This window comes from Oryzias latipes, chromosome 6, assembly GCF_053564925.1.
Source record: "Oryzias latipes strain Hd-rR chromosome 6, Olatipes_Hd-rR_3.1".
Taxonomy (NCBI): Eukaryota; Metazoa; Chordata; class Actinopteri; order Beloniformes; family Adrianichthyidae; genus Oryzias; species Oryzias latipes.
In genome coordinates, this window is record NC_136242.1 from 7,736,770 (window position 1) to 7,763,999 (window position 27,230).

The 27,230-nt window shown below is 43.8% G+C and overlaps 1 protein-coding gene across 1 annotated transcript in view; it reads left to right on the forward strand.

Moving 5' to 3' along the window:
• grm8b (glutamate receptor, metabotropic 8b) overlaps positions 1 to 27,230 on the forward strand; it is a 110,013-nt gene that overhangs the window by 61,630 nt on the left and 21,153 nt on the right. Inside the window, exons 6-7 of the mRNA XM_023955550.2 lie at positions 2,240 to 2,440; positions 24,809 to 24,948. Of these exons, the coding sequence (XP_023811318.1) occupies positions 2,240 to 2,440; positions 24,809 to 24,948 (341 nt within the window). The remainder of the gene's footprint in view (positions 1 to 2,239; positions 2,441 to 24,808; positions 24,949 to 27,230) is intronic.

A 27,230-nucleotide genomic window follows, 5' to 3' on the forward strand; every position in this document is an offset into this window, starting at 1 on the left:
CACTCGTCAATGAAATTCTCCAGGTCCTCCAGGCTGACAGAAGCTTAATACTCTTAACAGGTTATGTTAGTTTGCAGGAAATATTTTAATCTGGCGGAAAAATGAAACAAGATCGAAAATGTTTGTTCAAATGCTTACGCGCCGCCAAGTCGACTCACCACACTCGTCTCGCTGGGTCTCGCGATACTACAGCATCACGTTCCTCCTGTTCGCCCCCCTCCTATGGTTGCCGTATGGAGTGGGCCCCCCCTCTTTCGGTTTTATTTGCACCTTAGACATGTAGGGTCCTTGGTAAGGGGGGTGCTTGGACATCACTGCCAGCAAGCAGCAGATGTCCTCCTAGCACCCTACCCGCCAATTTTAACCGCACCTTAGACATTTAGGGCCCCTTGGTGGGGAGGGGGAGGGGACGTCACTGTGAGTAATCAGGAGATGTCCCCTTAGTGCCCTACCCGCCAATTTTAACTGCACCCCCCTTAGTGCACACACCCCTCCCCCCTAAATATATATACATCCCAACATAAACACACACACATGCACACACACACCCTCTTAAACACACATACACGCACACACATTTTGCAAGGAAGGTGGGACCTAGGACCATCTGTTCCCTACCTCTTCTCTGGTGGGGGGTACGGGCCCCTTTGCAACAGCGGCCGTGTCCCCGGGGTGCCGGCTTCCTGCTCTCTCCGCGCGGTGGGGGGGGTTCACATTACATCTGAGCCGGGGGTGTTCGTGTCCCTGGGGGGTGGGTTCTGGTCCTTGCTCCTGAGCGCTGGGCCCCGCCAAATTTCCAACTGTGGCCGAGCCTGGTCGGGCCATATTTACAACACCCCTTGTGGGCCCTCTTTTTTCCCCGGGGTTCCCCCTTCCTGGGCGGGGGCGGCGGGCCCCTGCCTTGCTCCTCCCTGGACCAACCGTGGGCCGGGCAGATGGCTGCCTGGAGTGCGGAGCGGGTCTCCCTTGGGGGGTCCTGGCTCGTACCTGGGGTTGGGGCGGGGGGATGCCCGGAACTCCTGGGTGGTGGTGGGGTGCTTGTCTGGGGGTGTGGGCGTCCTTCTCCAGTGGTGCCCTGCGTTTAGTTCTCCCGGCGCGGCGGGGGGGCTGCTCTCCTGGTTAGGCTGGGGCGGCGCTCTCTTTCCCTCCGTGCCTCCCTGCTCTCTGGCTCTGGGGGCCTTGCGGCGGTCCTGCTGGCCCTGGCCTGGGTGGCGGGCTTGGTCGCCCGGGCGGCGGTTGTTCCCTGCCGGTTCCCGTGTGGCGTTGGGGGGATTCCGGCTGCCGCTGCTGCTGCGGTGGGGGTCTTGGGGTGGGGATGGCTGGGCACTCTCCCTCCTTCTTTTCACGTTCCACCATCCATTTTAGAAGAACATAAACACTCACCTGAGCACAGGTGTTAGCTCACCTTTGCACTAACAGTTTGCATGACTGAATGACTGAAATATTTCACACTAGTTGGTTTTAAGGCATAAGTATGCGTGTGAACACCATCTGTTTTGTGTACATGTCGACAGGTGGACATTTTTGCAGCTAGCAGGTGTGTTTATAACATTTTAATGTGTGTGTGGATAGGCTCCGCCCTTTTTGTACTACATTTGAACCTTACCATAATGATTAACAACCAGTAAACTTGTTGCTTTATGCTGCTTCATGGTCTTATCCCCCTTCCCCTCCTATTATCACCCTCCTACCCCCCCTTCTCTCTAACGTCCCTCTGTCTTCTTCCCCTCTTTCCTTTTCCATCCGGTCCAACACCAAAGATTTTCAGACATGATTGAAATTAATAAAGTTTGGCCTCAATTACAAAAGGGGTTTATTCAGACATACCTTTGGTTTGTCTGAAGATTAATAACCCCTCTTGTTAAAGTAAAATATGTCCAACACAAGAGGCCCTCAGCACTCATCTGTCTGCCCAGCTGTTGGACAGGACAAGTTAAAAAAAAAAAAAAAAAGAGTTGTGTTCACCTGCAATTTTCGTGATTACATATATTTGTGCGAACACATTTCAACCAATATTCACAGGACATTCCCAGGGAATACAAACCACATCATATCATCAGTTTTACAAATTTCCCATGAATAAAAACAAAAAATTTATAATTTTCAGCAGCACCTAACCACTTTATCCCACGCCAGGTCACCAAAGAAAACCAGAGCAGTCCGGAAAAAAATCTCAAAGCAGTTAAAGGAACTTTTAGTTTGGGTCTGTTTAATGTTTTTCATGTCTTTTTGCATCTAGGAATGGAGAAAATTGGCCGTGACTCTATTTATGAGCAAGAAGGTAAAGTGCAGTTTGTCATGGACGCCGTCTATGCAATGGCCCACGCTCTTCACCATATGCACCTTGAGCTCTGCAGCGGATATCCTGGCCTGTGTCCACGCATGGCCAACATTGATGGGAAGGAGCTCTTGGCTCACATTCATGCTGTCACTTTTAATGGTAAGAAATCCCGCTTTGTGTCTGTGTCTTCTATCTCAGTCCATGGCAATGTGTTCATTTAAATAAAACAAAAAGAAAAACCTGGGTACGGCAATACAGCCAGTCTCTGCATGGGCTATGGCTTGCACTCTATTTATTATTCAAGTGTTCTGCAGAAATGCAGGGATGATGATGTTAAACAAAAAATAAAAATTAAAAAGAGTTTTAGCCTGACAGACTGGCTTAGTTTTACTTCAACTTATTGAAATTTAACTTGACTTGCAGATTGGAATTAAGCAAGATATTGTGTGCTCCTGTCATTTCCTTTTTTAGCATCTCAACCTTATTTCTCTCACCTGTGTTCCTCTGCATATACATTTGTTTATTCCAGCCTCTCATTGCCAGTTTGTGGTTGTAGTGAAGCATTAAAGCCTTCCATCTAGTTGGTTAACTCCAGTGCAATGCTTATTGAAGCATCATTTAGGGTGGTGGGTCATTTTGTCAGACGCCCTACAGCAGATGCAGTCTTACTATACTGACAGGTCTTTCTGTGTTAGAATGGACCCTCACTCATCCAAGTGCTACCTCCCTGACGTGGGGGGTCCCTCAGGGGTCAGTTCTGGGCCCTTTGTTATTTTCTATTAACTTGCTACCACTGGGAATGCTGTTTGGGGAACCATAAGGTGAACTTTCACCTTCATGCCTAAAACTGCCAAATATATGCCCCTATATGTAATGGACCCGACCGCACTATTGCCACGATAATTGATTGCCTTGGTGAAATTAAGTCATAGACGTCGGCTAACTTTCTTGCCCTAAATAAAGCTAAACTGAGGTAAGTGTGTTAACCCCTAGTGGTAGAAAAGATCATGGTCCTAATCTCATCTCTCTTGCCCCTTTAGAACAGTCTGTGGTCACGAACCTGCATGTTCAACTTGATGCAGCTCTGAAGCTCAACCTCCAAATAAACGCTGTGGCCATGCTTTTATCAGATGTGACGTATGGCGACGTCCCGCACCTTGTTTAAAAAAACGAACCTTAAAATTGTGATCCATGCCTTCATGTTGTCCAGACTAAATTATTGCAGTTCTTTATATGCTGGCTTACCAAAGACATCAATAGCCTGGCTGAAGCTGATCCAAAACACAGCAACCAGATTTATTTGTGGGAAAAGAAGTTTGACCTCTTAACACCAATCTTGGCCTTTTTGAACTCGCTGCCATTGAAATACTTGCTTTTTGTTAAAATTTTGGTCCTTACCTTTAAGTCCCTGGAGGGTACAGCACCTTCTTACATCTCCAGTCTGCTTTTAAAATATTCGTCCCTAAAGTCCTTAAATTCCACTAACCAGTTTGTGTTAATGGTTCTCAGAACCAAAAGTAAGTTTCGGGGGAAGCGTGCGTTCACTGTGTTGACTCCTAAACTATGCAGTCAGTTGCCACCAGCAATAGAGAGTTCACGCCCTCGAGAGTTCTAAAAATGAATAGCTCCTCCATTTTAGTGTTTTAGCATCAGCCTAGCCCTGTTATTATGTTGCTTTTAATGTCTTTTAAGTTGGTTTTATGATTTTTATTCATTTCCATCTATGTTTCTCCAATGTTTTAATTTGATTTTATAGTTCTAATTTTTGTGTTATGTTCTCCATGTGTACAGCACTTTGGGTCTCCTTGGCTGATGGTGGAAGGTGCTTTAAAATAAATAAATGATGATGATGATGATGTCCCTTTGCTCACCTGCAACGCCCGGGTGGCTGTCACCCCTCTAGACGGAAGGCCCCTGGGGTCGGGCCAGATCTGGTTCTTGACTCAGGACATCACAATCGTCTCATCTGATCACTATCATAACTCTCTCCGCCTCTTCGCCATTGAGTCCCTTCGTTGTCCCGTCAACCTCGGTCTGTCTTGGCTGGAAGGGCATGATCACACTATAAACTGCTCAGCATACAAACTCACCTCCACTAATTGCCACTGACACTGCCTTCAGACTGCAGGAAAATCTAAAAACTATGCTCCATCAAGCTGCCACCACTCTCACTGAGATCAGTGCAACGGGGGAGTTGGAGGAGTTTCTGGCTCAACCCGAGGACCGCGTGGCACACTGCTTCAATAAGCAGCTTGCCACACAGCTCCCTCCCCCGTTGGTACTTCTGTGCCATCGACCTTCTGCCCGGAGCCATGCCCATTCAAGGACCAGTGTAAGAGAGAGCGCAGATCCCGGGCGCCGAAAATTATTTTAGGCTTTTTGATTTATGACTGCATTTGTTGTTGTGTTGATCAAACACTTCTCAAAATCCTTCATGGTGTTGACAACCAGAACTTTGCACCGGTCCGGTGGACTGGTCCAAAGTTCTGGCAAAGAGCAAAGAGAAAGGAAGGGTCAGGATTGCACGATCATCGCTGAAGCAACTGTCCGGCGCGAAGGCTTCCAGGGCGTGCGTTAAAAGGTGATAATGCAGACTTCATCGGCCATTAACCCTTACACACACACATATATGTATGTTTATTTATATATATATATATATATATATATATATATATATATATATATATATATATATATATATATATATATATATATATATATATATATATATATATAACCGGCTGGGTAACTCGGTTGGTAAGATGCAGGACTGTCATGCAGCAAACCCGGGTTCGATTCCCAGGGCGGAATGAACAATTAATGGCAATGAAAAATGGGGCAATTACCATGACAATGGAAATGGGGCAATTACCATAACAATGACGGGCAATTAACCAGTGAGGGTCCTTGGGCAAGACCCTTAACGCTACCGCCTACCTCACAACATGAGAGACAATGAACCACATGTCATGCCGGCTCAGACGTCGCCCGGCCAAACAAGGTCTGCGTCAGGTGCTGAGGGACCAGAGCACCCTGATGGAAAGTGGGCTACTGGAACAAGAACAAGACGGAAATGGACTAGATGTGAGAACAAGGTTCTGTTAGAATGCTACTACTCAAGTAATCCCACCCAGAGGGGTTACATGCAGAGAATGTGGAATGAATGGATGCTTCGAAACCCACAATCAGGGCTAACTGTCAAATAACTGGTAGCCCAGTGCTCTAACATCCACAAACGGCAACTCCTATCACAACTTGAGATTGAAGCAATACAATACAATGCCATGGGAGAGCCAGAACAACAGGTCAGAGAGGAGGTTATACCACACTCCCACCCTGAGATTGGGTACACAGCCCCAACAACCACAATTACACTGAGCGAGGCAGCAACTGACCTGAAAGACAAGATCATGTCTACAATGAACACTAGGCAACCCCGACACCAGCTACAACGGTTAAGTGACGTACCTGAAAGTCTACTGGAAACTGTGAATGAAGCATTGAGGGCAATTCCTACCACAACCATCACAGAAACTAATGAACTGGTTTACACTTCAGCAGCAGTGATCCTTGAGATGCTTGGCTATAAGAGCAACCATGGAAGAAAACAGTACCCACCATAGAAGCAACGGTTAGAGGCCAAAATCAAGGCAACTCGGAAGGATGTGAGTAAGCTGACAGAGGCTCAAAGAGGTACAATGAGAAAGCAAGTACCTAAGAGATACAGCCAGATGTCCATACCTAAAGCACTGGAAACTGCCAAAGAAAGCAGCCGCCGCCTAAAGAGGTACACAAGAGACAATGAAGCCAGACGAATAAACAGGCTCTTCGCAACTCAACCTGCAAAAGTGTACGTTCAGTGGCAGGGTCAAAACAGCCGAGCAGACCCACCAAGGCTGGAAACTGAACAGTACTGGAAAAGTATATGGGAAAAAGAGACAGCACATAACAGCAATGCCCAGTGGCTGGTCTCTGTGAGAAAAGAACATAGCAACCTCCCTGAACAGAATCCAGTAACCATCACAGTGGCTGACATCCAAGAAAGAGTCTCAGGTATGAAGAACTGGACAGCACCGGGCCCTGACATGATACATGCCTACTGGCTAAAGAAGCTTACTGCACTCCACGAGCGCCTGGCAGCACAAATGAAATGCTTGGAGCTGTACAACATCAACAGGACTCTAAGAGCCTTCATAGGAATCTCGATGAAGCTGTGGAAAACCACCCTTGAAGCCAATGGGAAGCAACTTGCACAAGTGTCCATCAAATGTGGGATATACCAAGGTGATGCTCTGTCCCCACTGCTGTTCTGCATAGGTCTGAACCCCCTCAGCCAAATAATCAACAAGACTGGCTATGGATACCGACTCAGAAATGGGGCCAACATCAGTCACCTCCTCTACATGGATGACATCAAGCTATATGCTAAGAGCGAGCGTGACATTGACTCCCTGATCCACACCACCAGGATCTACAGTACTGACATTGGGATGTCATTCGGGCTCGAGAAATGCAGCCGGATGGTGACAAAAAGAGGCAAGGTAGTCCACACAGGAGGGGTCTCACTCCCAGAAGGCACAATAACAGACATCGAGGACAGTTACAAGTACCTTGGAATTCCCCAGGCAGATGGCAACCTGGAGCAGGCAACAAGGAAAGCTGCAACAGCTAAATACCTCCAACGAGTAAGGCAAGTCCTGAGAAGCCAGCTCAATGGCAAAAATAAGACCCGGGCAATAAACAGCTACGCACTGCCAGTTATCAGATACCCTGCAGGAATAATAAGATGGCCAAAGGAAGAGATACAGACCACGGATGTTAAAACACGAAAGCTCCTCACCATGCATGGAGGGTTCCATCCCAAATCCAGCACACTGAGACTGTATGCTAGCCGCAAGGAAGGAGGCCGAGGACTAGTGAGTGTAGAAGCCACTATCCAGGATGAAACATCCAAGATGCATGAGTACATCAAGCTCAACTGACAGTGTGCTCAGTGAATGTCTCAGGCAATGGAGAGCAGAGGACACAGTGCTGGAGGACAGATCCTCATGGGAGGACAAACCCCTGCATGGGATGTACCACCGGACCATAACTGAAGTGGCTGATATCAAGAAGTACTACCAATGGCTAGAAAGGGCTGGCCTACAGGACAGTACTGAAGCGCTCATCCTGACAGCTCAGGAACAAGCCCTGAGCACCAGAGCGATAGAGGCTCAGATCTACCACACCAGACAAGACCCAAGGTGTAGGCTGTGCAAAGAGGCCCCTGAAACAATCCAGCACATAACTGCAGGATGTAAGATGCTGGCAGGTAAAGCATACATGGAGCGCCACAATCAAGTGGCTGGAATAATATACAGGAACATGTGTGCAGAATATGAACTGGAAACCCCAAGGTCAAAATGGGAAACACCTCCGAAGGTGGTAGAGAATGAGAGGGCAAAGATCCTGTGGGACTTCCAGATCCAGACTGATAGGATGGTAATGGCAAACCAACCAGACATTGTAGTGGTGGATAAAGAACAGAGGAAAGCCGTTGTGGTGGATGTGGCAGTGCCAAGCGATGGAAACATCAGGAAGAAGGAACATGAGAAACTGGAGAAATACCAGGGACTCAGAGAAGAACTGGAGAAAGCCTGGAAAGTGAAGGTGACAGTGGTGCCTGTGGTAATTGGAGCACTCGGGGCAGTAACCCCCAAGCTGGAGGAGTGGCTACAACAGATACCTGGAAAGACCTCAGACCTCTCAGTCCAGAAAAGCGCAGTGCTAGGAACAGCTAAGATACTGCGCAGGACCCTCAAGCTCCCAGGCCTCTGGTAGAGGACCTGAGCTTGGAGGAGAAACCACCCGCGGAGGGTGAGAGGGGCGTTTAGGTTTTATATATATTAACAGTCACACTGTTGGTCAGAAAGAGAAAGTGACAAAATATTTGCCTAACATTTAAAATTCGATCTTTCTTGGCAATTTTAACATTTCTTCTGATCAGATGGTCATTCATATAAATAATAGACCCTTTGAGCTTTTTCTTTGCTTTATTAGAGCTAGTTTGTGTTTTTGAATCACAATGATCGCAGGTTTATCCGTCTCCTTTCTCGTGGGGAGCGGGTGGGAGGTCTTGATGTTTTTTAGGGAAAGCCTAATAGACGTGAGAAAAGCCTCAACTTGTTGCCTCACAGAGATGCCATCAGGCTCTCTAGGATCAGAAGCATTGTCAGTGTTAGATCTGTGTTTGATCAGTAATCCAGTTATAATCACATTGTTTAACTTGAAGTGTTGTTCCAAGTCATCCACTCGTTTATCGATCCTGTTGTCTTGTTGTTCATTCTGGGCTCAAAGTCTCCTGATACCTTCATCTAGCTCCACAAGCAGAGCTAGTTCAGTTTTGACCGAAGCTCTCAGTCAAGTCTTCAAGCTATATTAAGTTTTAAGACGTTTTAGGACAATGCTAACTGCAGAGCACAACCAGCATAAAGACTTCAGACTTGACAACCAGCCGGAAGACTATCATTGATCCCTTCCATAGATTGGTTAATCCATGAAGGTTTAATTCTAAGCAGGCTGGTTGTTCATAGACTGCTGTTGTCACAAGAACAGGCAGACGGCTGGATCCAAATGCAGGTTTATTTATTAGCTTTTAAAGTCCACAAAGCTGAATCAGGGTCAGGCAGGCAGGAGCCGATAACAGACATGAGATCATTAGAGAAGAGACAGGATGGTCAAAATCCAGGCAAGGGTCAGGGCAAACAGATGCTGTGTCCTAATTCCTACCCTAATCCCTAACTAGAAGGAGCTGCATTTCCAGAAGAAAATGCAGGGTTGAATGCTGTACTGCTGAATGAAAGCTGAATTAGCTGAAGAAATGGCTCAACTGTACTGGAAGAACCATGAAAAGTTAAAGGTGCAAAAGTCCTAGCAGGAATAAGCTGAAAAAGTTGAACATTGTAATAGTAGAATGGCTGAAATAGGTCAAAATTTGTAGGTCTTAAGCATGAAAGCTGAAATTGTTGAAAAAATGGCTGAATTGTTGAAAATTTGAAGATGTTGCTAAAATGGCTAAAAGTACTAGCATTGGAATCAGCATCATCAACTGACTCCAAAAAACACGTTGTTTGAGAGTATTATATTGGTAAAAGCTACATGTTCTAAGTTGATAGAAAATCCACTCTTTTCAAAATGGCGGCTTTTCTATTGATTTTATCTCCATAGCAACCATTTTATGTTTGGGTCGCCTGGAGATGAGGAACAAATCAACGTCGGTTTCAGATGAATCGGAAAAAGTAAATTTTTGGACGTCCTTAGCAACGAGCTTTGTTTGCTAACCACGCCCACATTCCTTATATGTCCAGATCCAGTGAATTTCAATATGTTCAGTTCCAGCCATGGATGAAGTTTATTGCAACATTTGCTTCAGATTTTGTCAAAAAATGCCCACCAAACAGTAGGTTGTGTTGCCATCCCATAATAATTTCAAAACGTATGTTGAAGTCCAAAGCCTTGTGAGCATTTCAATGTTTGAACGGTGCCTCTAGCTGAAAGCATGTTAAAGTTATAATGCTTGAAAGCAACAAAGGTTTTCAAGGATTCTCCATGTATTTAAATGAAGCAAAAATCTTGGAAAATCCTGTAAAATCTTGGAATATCTTGAAAAGTTCAAAGATTTGAAAGACTAAAAGTTGTAGCTGAAAGGAATAAGCTGAAAGGGTTGAACATTGTAATAGTAGAAGGATTAAAATACGTGAAAGTTTGAAGAAGTTTAAAATTGCCTCACATTTTGGCACAAAATGGCCGCCAAACTGTAGGTGGTGTTGCCATCCCATAATAATTTTGAACCTTATGTTGAAGTCCAAAACCTTGTGAACATTTCAATATTTGAACGGTGTCTGTAGCCAAAAGAATGTTAAAGTTACAATTGTTTAAAGAAGAAAAGGTGTGGCCAATGGAGCAAAAACATTGGAAAATCTGGGAATATCCAGGAATATCTGGAAAAGTTCAAGGATTTGAAGGACCAAAAGTCATAGCTGAAAGGAATAAGATGAAAAGGTTGAACATTGTAATAGTAGAATGGTAAAAATAGGTGAAAGTTTGAAGAAGTTTAAAATTGCCTCACATTTTGGCACAAAATGGCCGCCAAACTGTAGGTGGTGTTGCCATCCCATAATAATTTTGAACCTTATGTTGAAGTCCAAAACCTTGTGAACATTTCAATATTTGAACGGTGTCTCTAGCCAAAAGAATGTTAAAGTTACAATTGTTTAAAGAAGCAAAGGTGTGGCCAATGGAGCAAAAAGATTGGAAAATTCAGGAATATCCGGGAATAAATGGAAAAGTTCAGGGATTTGAAGGACCAAAAGTCATAGCTGAAAGGAATAAGATGAAAGGGTTGAACATTGTAATAGTAGAATGGTAAAAATAGGTGAAAGTTTGAAGAAGTTTAAAATTGCCTCACATTTTGGCACAAAATGGCCGCCAAACTGTAGGTGGTGTTGCCATCCCATAATAATTTTGAACCTTATGTTGAAGTCCAAAACCTTGTGAACATTTCAATATTTGAACGGTGTCTCTAGCCAAAAGAATGTTAAAGTTACAATTGTTTAAAGAAGCAAAGGTGTGGCCAATGGAGCAAAAAGATTGGAAAATTCAGGAATATCCGGGAATAAATGGAAAAGTTCAGGGATTTGAAGGACCAAAATGTCATAGCTTGAATAAGATGAAAGAACTGAACATTTTCATAGTCGAACGGTTAAAATAGGTGAAAAATTGTAGAAGGAGTTTAACTGTGAACTTCTGAACGAAAAATTCTCCATGTATTTCAATGGAGCAAAAATTCCCGGAAAACCTGGAATATCTTAAAAAGTAAAAGGATTTGAAAAACCAAAAGTCATAGCAGAAATAAGCACAAAGAGATGAACATTTTAAAAGTTGAATGGTTAAAATAGGTTAAAAATTGTAGAAGTAGTTAAGTGCCAAAAAACGGCGGAAGATACTATAAGATGCGATAATAACTAGAAGGGGCTGCATTTCCAGAAGAAAATGCAGGGTTGAATGCTGTATTGCTGAATGAAAGCTGAATATGCTAAAGAAATGGCTGAACAGAGCTGGAAGAGCTCAACATTTTAAACGTAGAATGGTCAAAGTGGGTAAAAAACTGTATAAGAAGTTAAGCTATAAGATTTCCCATGTATTTTAATGTAGCAAAAATCCTCGAATATATTTAAAAGTTCAAAGATTTGAGAAAAAAGTCATAGCAGGAATAAGCTAAAAAAGTTGAACATTGTAATAGTAGAATGGCTAAAATAGGTCAAAATTTGTAGGAGTTAAACATGAAAGCTGAAATTGTTGAAAAATTGGCTGAACTGTTGAAAATTTGAAGATGTTGCTAAAATGGCCAAAAGTGCTAGCATTGGAATCAGCATCATCAACTGACTCAAAAAAACACATTGTTTGAGAGTATCATATTGGTCAAAGCTACATGTTCTAAGTTGATAGAAAATCCAGTCTTTTCAAAATGGCAGCTTTTCTATTGATTTTATCTCCATAGCAACCATTTTATGTTTGGGTCGCCTGGAGATGAGGAACAAATCAACGTCGGTTTCAGATGAATCGGAAAAAGTAAACTTTTGGACGTCCTTAGCAACGAACTTTGTTTGCTAACCACGCCCACATTCCTTATATGTCCAGATCCAGTGAATTTCAATATGTTCAGTTCCAGCCATGGATGACGTTTATTGCAATATTTTCTTCAGATTTTGTCAAAAAATGCCCACCAAACAGTAGGTTGTGTTGCCATCCCATAATAATTTCAAAACGTATGTTGAAGTCCAAAGCCTTGTGAGAATTTCAATGTTTGAACGGTGCCTCTAGCTGAAAGCATGTTAAAGTTATAATGCTTGAAAGCAACAAAGGTTTTCAAGGATTCTCCATGTATTTAAATGAAGCAAAAATCTTGGAAAATCCTGGAAAATCTTGGAATATCTTGAAAAGTTCAAACATTTGAAAGACTAAAAGTCGTAGCTGAATAGAATAAGCTGAAAGGGTTGAACATTGTAATAGTAGAATGGTAAAAATAGGTGAAAGTTTGAAGAAGTTTAAAATTGCCTCACATTTTAGCACAAAATGGCCGCCAAACTGTAGGTGGTGTTGCCATCCCATAATAATTTTGAACTTTATGTTGAGGTCCAAAACCTTGTGAACATTTCAATATTTGAACGGTGTCTCTAGCCAAAAGAATGTTAAAGTTACAATTGTTTAAAGAAGCAAAGGTGTGGCCAATGGAGCAAAAAGATTGGAAAATCTGGGAATATAAGGGAATATCTGGAAAAGTTCAAGGATTTGAAGGACCAAATGTCATAGCTGAAAGGAATATGCTGAAAGGGTTGAACATTGTAATAGTAGAATGGTAAAAATAGGTGAAAGTTTGAAGAAGTTTAAAATTGCCTCACATTTTGGCACAAAATGGCTGCCAAACTGTAGGTGGTGTTGCCATCCCATAATAATTTTGAACCTTATGTTGAAATCCAAAACCTTGTGAACATTTCATTATTTGAACGGTGTCTCTAGCCAAAAGAATGTTAAAGTTACAATTGTTTAAAGAAGCAAAGGTGTGGCCAGTGGAGCAAAAAGATTGGAAAATCTGGGAATATCCGGGAATATCTGGAAAAGTTCAAGGATTTGAAGGACCAAATGTCATAGCTGAAAGGAATAAGCTGAAATTGTTGAACATTGTAATAGTAGAATGGTAAAAATAGGTGAAAGTTTGAAGAAGTTTAAAATTGCCTCACATTTTGGCACAAAATGGCCGCCAAACTGTAGGTGGTGTTGCCATCCCATAATAATTTTGAGCCTTATGTTGAAGTCCAAAGCCTTTTGAACATTTAAATGTTTGAACGGTGTCTCTAGCCAAAAGAATGTTAAAGTTACAATTGTTTAAAGAAGCAAAGGTGTGGCCAATGGAGCAAAAAGATTGGAAAATCTGGGAATATCCGGGAATATCTGGAAAAGTTCAAGGATTTGAAGGACCAGATGTCATAGCTGAAAGGAATAAGCTGAAAGGGTTGAACATTGTAATAGTAGAATGGTAAAAATAGGTGAAAGTTTGAAGAAGTTTAAAATTGCCTCACATTTTGGCACAAAATGGCTGCCAAACTGTAGGTGGTGTTGCCATCCCATAATAATTTTGAACCTTATGTTGAAATCCAAAACCTTGTGAACATTTCATTATTTGAACGGTGTCTCTAGCCAAAAGAATGTTAAAGTTACAATTGTTTAAAGAAGCAAAGGTATTGTCAATGGAGCAAAATAATTGGAAAATCCGGGAATATCCGGGAATATCTGGAAAAGTTCAAGGATTTGAAGGACCAAATGTCATAGCTGAAAGGAATAAGCTGAAAGGGTTGAACATTGTAATAGTAGAATGGTAAAAATAGGTGAAAGTTTGAAGAAGTTTAAAATTGCCTCACATTTTGGCACAAAATGGCCGCCAAACTGTAGGTGTTGTTGCCATCCCATAATAATTTTGAGCCTTATGTTGAAGTCCAAAGCCTTTTGAACATTTAAATGTTTGAACGGTGTCTCTACCTGAAAGCATGTTGACGTTACAATTGTTTAAAGAAGCAAAGGTATTGTCAATGGAGCAAAATAATTGGAAAATCCGGGAATATCCGGGAATATCTGGAAAAGTTCAAGGATTTGAAGAACAAAATGCCATAGCTAGAATAAGATGAAAGAGCTGAACATTTTCATAGTCGAACGGTTAAAATAGGTGAAAAATTGTAGAAGGAGTATAACTGTGAACTTCTGCACGAAAAATTCTCCATGTATTTCAATGGAGCAAAAATTCCCAGAAAACCTGGAATATCTTAAAAAGTACAAGGATTAGAAGTACCAAAAGTCATAGCAGTAATTAGCTGAAAGAGCTGAACATTTTAAAAGTTGAATGGTTACAATCGGTTAAAAATTGTAGAAGGAGTTAAGTGCCGAAAAACGGCGGAAGATAGCAGAAGAGGAAAACAAAGGGTTGAATGCTTTACAGCATTCAACCAACTAGAAGGAGCTGCATTTCCAGAAGAAAATGCAGGGTTGAATGCTGTACTGCTGAATGAAAGCTAAATTTGCTGAAGAAATGTCTGAACTGTACTGGAAAAACCTTGAAAAGTTAAATGATCAAAAGTCCTAGTAGGAATAAGCTGAAAAAGGTGAACATTGTAATAGTAGAATGTCTAAAATAGGTCAAAATTTGTAGAAGGAGTTAAGCATTAAAGCTGAAATTGTTGAAAAAATGGCTGAACTGTTGAAAATTTGAAGATGTTGCTAAAATGGCTAAAAGTGCTAGCATTGGAATCAGCATCATCAACCGACTCAAAAAAACACATTGTTTGAGAGTATCATATTGGTAAAAGCTACATGTCTAAGTTGATAGAAAATCAATTTTTTCAAAATGGCGGCTTTTCTATTAATTCTATCTCCATAGCAACCATTTTATGTTTAGGTCGCCTGGGGATGACGAACCAATCGACGTCAGTTTCAGACAAATCAGAAAAAGTAAACCTTTGGACGTCCATAGCAACGAAGTTTGTTTGCTAACCACGCCCACATTCCTTATATGTCCAGATCCAGTGAATTTCAATATGTTCAGTTCCAGCCATGGATGAAGTTAAATGCAATATTTGCTTCAGATTTGGTCAAAAAATGGCCACCAAACAGTAGGTTGTGTCGACATCCCATAATGATTTCTAAACCTATTTTATAGTCCAAAGCCTTGTGATCAATTTAACGTTTGAACGGTATCTCTAGCTAAAGGCATGTTGAAGTTACAATGGTTGAAAGAACCAAAGATTTTCAAGGATTCTCAATGTATTTAAATGGAGCGAAAATCTTGGAAAATCCTGTAATATCTTGAAAAGTTCAAAGATTTGAAGGACCAAAAGTAATAGCTGAAAGGAATAAGCTGAAGGAGTTGAACATTGAAATAGTAGAATGATTGAAATAGGTGAAAGTTTGAAGAAGTTTAAAATTGCCTCACATTTTGGCAAAAAATGGCCGCCAAACTGTAGGTGGTGTTGCCATCCCATAATAATTTTGAGCCTTATATTGAAGTCCAAAACCTTGTGAACATTTCAATGTTTGAACGGTGTCTCTAGCCAAAAGAATGTTAAAGTTACAATTGTTTAAAGAAGCAAAGGTGTGGCCAATGGAGCAAAAATATTGGAAAATCCGGGAATAACCGGGACTATCTGGAAAAGTTCAAGGATTTGAAGGACAAAATGTCATAGCTGGAATAAGATGAAAGAGCTGAACATTTTAATAGTTGAATGGTTAAAATAGGTGAAAAATTGTAGAAGAAGTTTAACTGTGAACTTCTGCACGAAAAATTCTTCATGTATTTCAATGGAGAAAAAATCATGGAAAATCCTGGAATATCTTAAAAAGTTCAAGGATTTGAAAAACCAAAAGTCATAGCAGTAATAAGCTGAAAGAGCTGAACAGTTTAATAGTTGAATGGTTAAAATAGGTTGAAAATTGTAGAAGGAGTTAAGTGCCGAAAAACGGCGGAAGATAGCGTAAGAGGAAAACAAAGGGTTGAATGCTATACAGCATTCAACCAATAATAAAGAAAGAGAAACAGAAAAACAAAGGGTTGAATGCTTTACAGCATTCAACCAAATAGAGTTTTAGTAGTTCCCATGATTTTAAAAGCAATTTGGACACCCATGCTCACTACTTTTCTGTTTCAGGTGTTCTTCATAGAGCGCTTGACAAGAAAACAAAGTGGCGCGTTACCACCACCACCTGGTCTGGAGGGGAACTACTATTTAACGCAGATAATGACACCTATTTTCCAAAGTACAAACCTAATAAATATGAACATTTTACGAAGACTATTTATGAATCTGCTATGTTCTGATCATGGAAAACGTGGCTGATTTATAAGAATAAAATTACAAACACATTGGTGTAGATTTAATGTATTTGTTCAGAAATAAACCACCAAGTTATTAGTCCATCATGGCAATGTTTATTAGGGTGGTAATTCGGACACAGGGAGAGTCAGAAACAGGGTCAGGAGACAGAAGATCAGGCCCAGATATAACGATCAGCAATAAAGCAAGGTGGCACAAACAATCCTTTGCATTCAGCTCAGCTCAGTGCAGTGCTTTAATATGCTGTGGTTGATTGAGTGAATGAGACTCAGGTGTGCTGCATCAATGAAGTGTGCACTGGGGTTGCTGGGAGTTGTAGTGTGGCTAGAACTCTGGGGACGGCTTCCACCAGTGACCAGACGGGGAGACAGAGCTCTGACTTTCGACAAAGATAGAGATTAAAAAAATACTTATAATGGTGGATGGATGGGATTAAATCTCTGCCTTTAGGGTAACTGAGACTTAAAAAGTCATTTCTCCACACTATTCTAATTTCCTGAAATCCGTGAAAGTTTCGTGAAATGGAAACCACATTAATTAAAAAAAAAAATAACAAATTCAATTAGATATTAAGTGAAAGTTTAATTTTCGAATGGAATTGTAGAAATGAATATACTTTCCCATTATATTTTAAACTTTGAAAAAGGCATATGCCCATCACTCTTCTTGATCTCTTTTGGAGTCACAGGGTTGGCTACCCTGCATTTGCCCAGCTACTGTTGGGCAAAGGGAGGGTAATGCTGAAAAAGTCACCCAACTATTCCAGGGCCACACACTCACAATCAAACCTAGGGGCAATTTTGAAATGCCATGAACCCTTTCACTATGCTTTTGACTATGAGAAGTGGATGGAGAACTTGGAGAACATGCAAATTCCAGATAGAAAGGTCTCAGCTGGTGCGTGAACCAAGGCACCTCTCACTGTGAGGCGAAGGAACTAACCACTGCGCCACTGTGCAGCCCTGCATGAGTGTGTGTCTTCAGTCCAACTGTCCTTCTTCCCCTACAAGAGAATCTAAAGATGATGTAGACAGACAGTTTTTCAGCACTACCACAGAGAGATGAAGATAACTGTGGCTCAGCAAGCCTAATGACATAATCATCCAGAGCACAGCTCCAAGCTCTGTGAGGGATTATTGACAAAGATGAGGTGCAATGAAGTGGTGCATTAGGTTACTTTGGCCTCAATGGTCAAATGCACTTTACTAAAACAAGTTGCAATGACCTTAAATGCTAAATCAAGAGAAAAAATTGTAGCTAGAAATGAAGTAGCTAGCTTTCACTGCAGCGTCACAAATGAATTGGCTGTGGGTACAAACATTGCCGTGTCTTTAGACCCGCCTACAGTTCATTCACCTTCTCTATTCTCTGCTATACTTAAAAGTTGGCACATTTGTCGGCATCTAGATTCACATTGTGGCAAACAAAGGTTATATTCTTTCAGAACCGTAACATGCTGTAAACACACAAACAAACAGCTTTCCATTCACTTCTGTGAATAAACAGAAGGATGACAATTTTTTCCTACAGCGAATCAGTTTTCACTGATTCACACGGGTGATTTGGCAGAGATTTTCATGCTGGATGCCCTTCCTGACACAACCTTGTATTTTTTACAGGCTGGGAACCGGCAAAGGGGGACCCAGACTTAGCACGCCGCGTGGCTACCTACTTAGGTAGTAGTGCAAAGGGTCTTGCCCAAGGACCCACACTAGATGAAGTTCATCGAGCCCCTGGGAAATAAACCCTGGTTTCCCATGTGCCAGTCCTGCACACAGCAGACTGTGCCATCCAGGTGCTTTTTGACAGAGACATAATGGGAATAGGGTGCTATGGTGATATGAGGCAAAAATCAAAGTAGAATTTGTGGTAAATATCGCTAATAATCCTGTCTTAATAATAGTCCTAATAATATCTAAGTAAATAAATATTTATTGCATTATTCAGACAGGGTCTGAACAGACTGTGGAATTTTTGAGAGTTTGATATTTCAAGTTCAAATTGTTCTTTTTTTAATTATCTATTCAGAATTCAAGTGGCTTATATGATGGGGAGTGGTGCATGACTTATGTGCATGAGGCACAGGTCTTGCTAGAGATTCACAACATCTTATACCATGGTCAGGGTGAATACTCGATTCTGATTGGCTGCTGGGTATGCGTTAAAACCTGATAACCGCACGGTGAAAAAAGAAGTTCCGGTCGGCTAGCTTAAATGATTTGTATCACTGCGCCGGCTTCTGTAAAACAACCTTTTGCTTCATCATCTGGGCAAAAACAAGCGGTAAGCGATTAACTTTCCCTCTGAATTGATGCTTTATTCAACCCATCGTGACGATCAGCATATATATATCGCCGAATCTTGACTGCAGCGGTGGTGCTGCGCGACGCGGACTATATGTTATATATATGTACTATATGTTACATAGGAGCCAACACGTAACATATAGTACGCTGTTTATGAGAAAAGTGATCCAAATCGAAAAAAAAACAAGAATTAAGGACTAAAACCTGGTTAATATGTATTGCTTTTGTAAGTGACCATGGTATAAGCGGGTTAATGGCCTTCGAAGTGTGCGGTTATTACTTTTTAACGCACTTCGCGGAAGCAACCGTCCGACTTAATGATCAATAATTAGTTTACATAAAAAAGAACAATTGTGTCACTTTTATAGGACACATAGCTGAGTATTTATCTATTAATATTTTAGTTTAAAATTTTACTTAATTTCCATATTTTTTAAGAAAAGGTGCCGTTTTCTGACCTTGAGCCCCGGCCTGTTACGAGAAACCAAGGGGGTTAACCCAGATGCAGGAAGAACCAGGAGACTAATGAACTCTGAAGGCTATTTAATGCCAAAGCGTTAAACCAAACAGAGAACATCCAAACAAGACGCTGCGACAAACATATGCAGGGACAGAGACCTTAAAAAGGAACCAAATCAAAGTAAAATGAGAACCAGCTGTGGGGAGAAGCAACAGACAGAGAAGAAGAGCGACCTCCAGAGGGAGTACGGCTGAGCAGCAGGAGGGTGAACGTATCATAACCCCCTCCCCGAAGTCCGTATACCAGACGGACCCCGACGGGGTTGATCCGGGTGGAGGCGATGGAAACGGGTGATCAGCCCGGGGTCACAGATGTGGCGCTCTGGAACCCACTGCCGATCCGCAGGGCCGTAACCCTCCCAGTCCACCAAGTATTGGATGCCCCGTCCCACTCTCCTAGAGGCGAGAAGCTCCCGAATGGTGTAAACAGGTCCTCCGTCCACCATCCGAGGAGCAGGAGGAGGAGCTGGAGCAGGCTGGAGACTAGAGACCTTAGCAGGCTTCAACTTGCACACGTGGAACACTGGGTGGATCTTCAGAGAGGAAGGCAGCTCCAGTCGTACAGCCACCGGGTTGATAATTCGGGTGATGGAGAATGGGCCGATGTACCGGGGCTGCAGCTTCCTGGAACCACCCTTCAAAGGAACATCGGTAGCAGATAACCACACCTTGTCTCCCACCTTGTACTCCGGGGCAAGGGTCCTCCGACGGTTAGCCACCACAGTGAGCCGCTCCTGGTTCCGCAGGAGTTCTTGGCGGAACCTGCTCCAGGTACGGCGACACCTCCTCACGAAAGCCGCCGGACCCGAAGAGGAGGCCAAGTGTTCTTGGTGCGGGAACAAGGGGGGCTGGAATCCGTACGCGGCCTGGAATGGTGAGAATCCTGTGGAGTTAACTAGAGAATTGTGGGAGTACTCTACCCAGGGAAGCTGTGCAGCCCAGGTCTTAGGATTCTTACTGCACATTGCCCGCAGGGAAGTCTCCAAATCTTGATTGTACCTCTCTACCTGGCCGTTGGTCTGAGGATGGAATCCCGAACTCAGACTGACCTTGATCCCGAGGAGGTTGCAGAACTCCCTCCAGAAAGCCGCGATGAATTGGGGACCCCGATCCGAGACAATATTGAGGGGAAGTCCATGAAGACGAAACAGATGCTGTGAAATCAATGCTGCTAGTTCCTTGGCCGAAGGAAGTTTCTGCAGGGGAATAGCATGGGCTAACTTGGAAAAACGGTCGATGATAGTGAGAATGACGGTTTTACCCCTTGAGTTTGGCAGTCCAGTGATGAAGTCCATTGCAACGTGGGACCAAGGTCTGGACGGCACAGGTAGAGGGTGAAGCAGGCCGGCGGGAAGGGTCCTGGGGGTCTTCACACTGGCACAAACGGAACAGGCAGACACAAAGGCCCTTATGTCGGAGGACATAGTAGGCCACCAAAAGCGCTGGGCTATAAGAAACCCCGTCCTCGTTACTCCGGGATGGCAAGCTAGCCGAGAGGAGTGCCCCCACTTCAAAACCATGGTGCGTAGGTCAGATGGTACAAACAACTGGCCCTCAGGACAACCTGAGGGGATGGAGGCCGGATCAGGAGCAGAAGCCTGTACCCTCCGTTCCAGGGACCAACGGGTGGTTCCAAGCACCAGGTGGCCAGGGATGATGGGTGTGGCCTCTGTGGGGTTCTCCTCCACCTCCTCCTGTTGGAATTGGCGAGAAAGGGCGTCGGGCTTGATGTTCTTGCTCCCTGGCCGATAGGACAGGGAGAAGTTAAACCGGTCAAAAAACAGAGTCCACCTCGCTTGGCGAGGATTGAGGCGCTTGGCTGAACGAATGTACTCGAGATTTTTGTGATCAGGCCAAACTAGAAATGCCCGCTCAGCCCCCTCCAACCAGTGGCGCCACTCCTCCAAAGCCACCTTCACCGCCAGCAGCTCTCTGTTCCCTATATCGTAGTTCCTCTCCGCAGGAGTGAGCTTGCGGGAGAAATACGCGCAGGGATGGATTTTATTATCAGACGCTCTCTGTGACAACACAGCCCCTACCCCAGACTCAGACGCGTCCACCTCCACAATGAATTGTTTGGAGGGATCAGGCTGAGTCAGAATAGGAGCTGTAGAGAAACGTCTCTTCAGCTCGCAAAATGCCCTCTCCGCCTCCTTATCCCAAACAAAGCGCACCTTAGCTGAAGTGATCTTATGAAGGGGTGCAGCAACGCCACTGAAACCTCTGATGAAACGCCTGTAGAAATTGGCGAATCCCAGGAAGCGCTGTAGTTGCTTCCGACCAGAGGGAACCGGCCACTCCAACACAGCCTTAACCTTGGAGTTATCCATCTGGATCCTCCCAGGAGAAACCACATACCCCAAGAACCGAGTCTGCGTAGAGTGGAATTCGCACTTCTCGGCCTTGCAGTAAAGGTGGTTCTCCAGGAGGCGCTGGAGTACAGCTCTGACGTGCTGCACGTGGGACTCTGGGTCAGGAGAGAAAATCAAAATGTCATCCAGATAGACAAACACAAATCGGTTAAGCATATCCTTCAGTACATCATTGATTAGTCTCTGGAACACTGCTGGGGCATTAGTTAGACCAAAAGGCATTACTAGGTACTCAAAGTGCCCGCTAGGCGTGTTAAACGCAGTCTTCCACTCGTCACCCTCTCTCACTCGAACCAGGTGATAAGCATTCCTGAGGTCCAACTTCGAAAAGATACGAGCCCCGCTTAGCAGGTCAAAAGCGGAGTGCAGCAGTGGCAAGGGGTAAGTATTACGGACAGTAATAGTGTTCAAACCCCTGTAATCAATGCAAGGACGCAGACCCCCATCTTTTTTCCCCACAAAAAAGAACCCTGCTCCTGCCGGAGAGGAGGATGGACGAATGAGCACCGCCTGTAAGCTCTCCTGCAGATACGAGTCCATAGCCTCTCGTTCAGGTGGCGACAGGGGGTAAATGTGACCCCTCGGTGGTTGAGTCCCTGGCAGGAGGTCGATGGCACAGTCATAAGGGCGATGGGGAGGAAGAGAAATAGCACGTACTTTACAAAACACAGAGCCCAAATCATGATAGACAGACGGAACTTTACAGAGATCTGGAGGCTCCGGAGACTTTTGGGCCTCCACAACCTTACGAACAGAGGCAGAGGAAAGGCAATTAAGCAGACAAAAAGGACTCCATGACAGAAACCGCCCCGAGGCTCAGTCGATGTGGGGTTTGTGTCTGCTCAACCAGGGAAACCCTAAAATAACAGGAGGTTTAAGGGATTCAACAACATAAAACGACATGGTTTCAGAGTGGTTTCCAGAGATCAACACAGAAATTTTAACAGTACGAGTAGAAACCTTGTGTATGAGAGTCCCATTAATGGCATGAATGTCCAGTGCTGGAGACAGAGGTTCGGTGGGGATTTTCAGTCTGTCCACCACCTCCTGGGAGATCAGATCCCCATCAGACCCCGAGTCAATAAGAGTGTCAAATTCCACCTGGGCTCCAGCATATGCCACCAAAACCGTGGTGGAGGGACGAGAAGGAGAGGAAAAAGAATGGTTGCGACTCACCAGTTTCCTCACTGCTGGGGAGCCCTGGCGTTTCCCGGACAGTTGCGCACAACGTGTCCCGAACGTCCACAATAAAGGCAAAGTCCCTCCCGCATGCGGCGCTGCCGTTCAGCTGGAGAGAGACGGCCCGCTCCAAGCTGCATGGGCTCCGGGGAGGAGTTTGAATGAGGCGGAGGAACCTCCGCGGGGCGCGGTGGGCGGTAACCAGGAAGGCTGCGTTGCTCGTTACCCCGTTCCCTCATCCTCCGGTCGATACGAACCGCCAGGTCGATAAGCTCCTCGAGGTCGTCTGGAAGTTCTCTCGCTGCCAGCTCGTCCTTGAGAGCGTCAGACAGGCCCCGCAGGAAGACGTCGAGCAGTGCTTCATCTGGCCAGCGGGTGCTGGCGGCCAAGGTCCGGAACTCCACCGCGTAGTCCGAGACACAGCGGGATCCCTGCTGAAGGCGAAGAAGCTCAGACGCAGCAGCACGATGAGGCGTGGTGGGATCGAATACCGTGAGAAGCCGAGCGGAGAAGACCCGAAAGGAGCGACACAGCTCCGATCCGCGCTCCCACTCCGCCAGTCCCCATCGTTTGGCTCTTCCGGTTAGGTAGCTCAGAGCAAACGCCACCTTGCTCTGCTCGGAGGGGAAATCGTCAGGATTAAAGTCAAACTGCAACCGGCAGGAAGTAAGAAACGCCCGGCAGTCTGCAGCAGTCCCATCAAACGGTTCAGGGTGACCCAGTCTGGTCTGCCGAGAAGAAGACGAGGGCGCACGTTCCAGGTGGGAGAGGCGTTCGTGGAGCTGCTGCATACCTGACATGAATCCTCGCATCTCCTGAGCCAGGTCTGCCCGTTCCGTACCGGTAACGGAACCATCACCGGCGGAGGATCCGGGTAAGTTTCGTCGAGACGAATCTCCTGCTGGGTTGGACATGGTCGCAGCGTAATGTTACGAGAAACCAAGGGGGTTAACCCAGATGCAGGAAGAACCAGGAGACTAATGAACTCTGAAGGCTATTTAATGCCAAAGCGTTAAACCAAACAGAGAACATCCAAACAAGACGCTGCGACAAACATATGCAGGGACAGAGACCTTAAAAAGGAACCAAATCAAAGTAAAATGAGAACCAGCTGTGGGGAGAAGCAACAGACAGAGAAGAAGAGCGACCTCCAGAGGGAGTACGGCTGAGCAGCAGGAGGGTGAACGTATCACGGCCCCTCCAAAATCCTGTACGCGTCCCTGGTTCCTGGTCTGTTCCACAGGCTGGTTTTTCAGTTTTAGTTGGTTTTGGAATACCCGATAGTTTATTAAAAGTTTTTGATTTTTCCAACGTCTTTCAGCAGCCCTATATTATCCCTTCAATTGTGTAATTTCCTCAGTTCTCCAAGGGATTGAGGCTTATCTTTTCAGGTTTTAGTATTGGTAACATTTTCTACAAGGAAATAGCAGGGGGTTTAAGTAGCATAAGTAGAGAGTCAGGGTTAACAGATGAAATACATTTTTCGACCACTTCAGGAGTCAAGTAGCATTTCTTTACCGTTTTCACAGAGGTCTCTTGTATTATAACACCAGTGATGTTTAAAAGCACATAGTAATGGTCAGATACAGCCAGGTCCATGACAGTGGACAGACAGATAAACCACGACTTATGACAAGATCAAGGCTGTGCCCCCTGTTGTGAGTCGGCTGGATGACATGTATAAAATCCAGTGAAGCAAGCAGGTTCCATAAACTATATAGTGTGATGGTTTGACTGGCTGTATATAATCACAGGTTAAAGGATGTGTGGACAATTGCTAAAAAATCTGAAAACTATTTAATAGAAACAGTGCTTGATTTTGGTGGTCTGTACACTATGATGCATAAAATTGGAGGGCTGTTAAAAACAAAGGCTTCATTTAAGGAAATTTGCTTTTAGATGCAGTACCACCCCCCCCCTTTTGCCCTCCCTGGTTGGAAAACCAAAACTAAAGATTTTGTGCGGAGGCCTCTGTAAGAACAGGTCATGGTTCTTGCCCAGCCATGTTTTAGTTAAAAAGAGACCATTAATTTGACTGAATGCTTCTTATTGTACAGGATAGAGTAAACAGGTCACCCACATTTTGAACTTGAAACTGATGTTTTTTCTAAACTCAACTTGGCACAGGAGTTTAAAAAATTAGAATGCTCTTCCTTTAGGATATGCTGTTTCTATCTGGTAATGTTTTTCTATATTTTCTGAAGTTAACCATTGAAAATGAATTGTTTTTTATAGGAAGTGGAGGAACTCCTGTGACCTTTAATGAGAAAGGTGATGCTCCTGGACGATATGACATTTTCCAGTATCAGATCAACAACAGGTCCACAGCAGATTACAGGGTCATTGGACACTGGACTGATCAACTTCATCTGAATGTAAGTGATATGATATCACAGATCTGCTTTTTCAGATTTCTATATCTATGTCACCATTTTCCAATTTACCTTACTTTGGCCCTCTTTCAGGATCTAGATTTGAGTGCTTTTTCCTACATCTGGCACAGTGAAAATGCCAGAATTTCAGGGGTGCTCTTACAGAAATCTAGAGTTAAAGGGGGGCTTGGCCTACCAGTCTTCAGGCAATACTACTGAGCTGCCAATCTTAGAGGGTTGATGTTTTGGCAGTAAGGTGCCTTGGACAACCTGATCGCTGCAGCTCCCTTGTGGCTTAGGATCCATCCTGAAAAACCTGAGTCCCTAAGAGATCTGTGTTTTGTGTTAAAACAGTCTGTTAGAGTTTTAAACCAAATTAGGAACTTCTTAGCATTGCCGGGTACCTCTTTATACACACCTATTTGTAACCACTCTTTTTTAACATGATTGGCTTGATAAATCTTACCATGAATGGAGAAAGGAGGGCTTTGTCAGAAGTCAGAGCTCTGTCTCCCCCTCTGGTCACCGGTGGGAGCTGTCTCCAAGGTACTGAATGCACATCATCTCCTAGCAACTTCAGCGCCCACTTCCTGGATGCCACACACCTGACTCTCATTCACTTTTTTTTTGTTGCTATTTACAGGTCAGGCCCTATATCCAATCAAAAATCCAGAATTACAGAAATGTTCCAATAGAGCATGAGATTTTTGGTGTGCTAAAGAGCTTTTCGAACTCCAGACATCTCATCTCTGAAATTATGCATCTGTTTGATAATTGTATTATAGCATATCCTTAAAAAATTAGATATTTGGAAGGAGGAGTTAAGTATTGAGTTACCTGAGTTGATGTGGGATAAGTGCTTATCTAAGGTTCACTCTTGTTCTATTAACACTAGGCATCAGCTAATTCTATCTAAGACTGTTCATCCTTTGTATTGCTCTAAAGTTAACCTGCACAGCATTTATCCCTCAGTTTTTCCTTTATGTGAGATGTGAGGTATCGGTGGGAACACTGTTCTTGCTAGTTCTGCTCTTCTTTGGAATATTGATCTAAAATATTTGATGGTTCTCTAAGGCCTACAAAGACCTCTCCAGCCTGAAGCAGGACATTTTTGGCTGCTCAAAAATGATTAAAAATATCCCTGCAACAATGCAGCGACCACTGGAACTGGGAATGATAATGGCCAAGAGACTGGAATGGAAAGAATGGATATCTTCTGTTGCTCCTGCTTTCCAACAATGCAGTGGGGCAAAAAAGTATTTAGTCAGCCACCAATTGAGCAGGTTCTACCACTTTAAAAGATGAGAAAAGCATTTAATTTTCATCATAGGTCAGCTATAAAAGGCAATATAAGAAAAAAAAAATACAGAAAATCACAATGTCTGATTTGTAAAGATTTTATTTGTAAATTATAGTGAAAAATAAGTATTTGGTCATCTACAAACAATCGGGATTTCTGTCTTTCCCTGACCTGTTACTTCTTCTGGAGAGGATCCTCTGTCCTCCACTGGTTACCTGTATTAATGGCTCCTGTTTGAACTGGTTATCTATAGAAAGACACCTGTCCACAACCTCAGTCACACTCCAAACTCCACTATCACCAAGACCAAAGAGCTGTCTAAGGACACCAGAAACCAAATTGTTGACCTGTACCAGGTGTTACGGCTGGAATGACGGAAACCCAGGTGCAGAGAGGGCCGAGTCTCTGGAACGCGCCAAGAAACAATTTAATAAATAGCAGAAAATGCCACAAGGTGGGTTCAGTAAAACAAAACTCCATATAAGAGGGGAAACTGCAAAAAGACAAAAAAATGAACAACTAATCAAAGTAAAAACAAACAAAAACAAAGGACAAGCAGATCTCTGTGTCGGCTGAGCAGGAAAACCACAGACTTAACGCACCGACACGGAGGACTGAGTGATTTCAACTTAAATGAGCTTGATTACAAAGTGCAGGCAGCTGTGCACCAAACACAGAGAACACCGGGTAGGGGAGGGAGGAACCATCCAGCAGAAGTGACAGCTGACCAGCAAAACACAGAGGGAGTCAGAAACAGAAAGACAAATACCAAACTGTTTCACCAGGGGGGTATTCCAGGAAGCATGTTTAAACTAGCCTGACTTTAAGCCTGAACTCTGGCTGAAATCCACCTGAACTTGCTTACTCTTGGTATGTCGGTTCCAAAAGACCGGATATGAGTTAGCGTAATTACGCTCCACTTGGTAACCCTGGGTTAATGCTCGTGCACGGCATGTACATAAAGACATTCTCAATAGATCGCCGA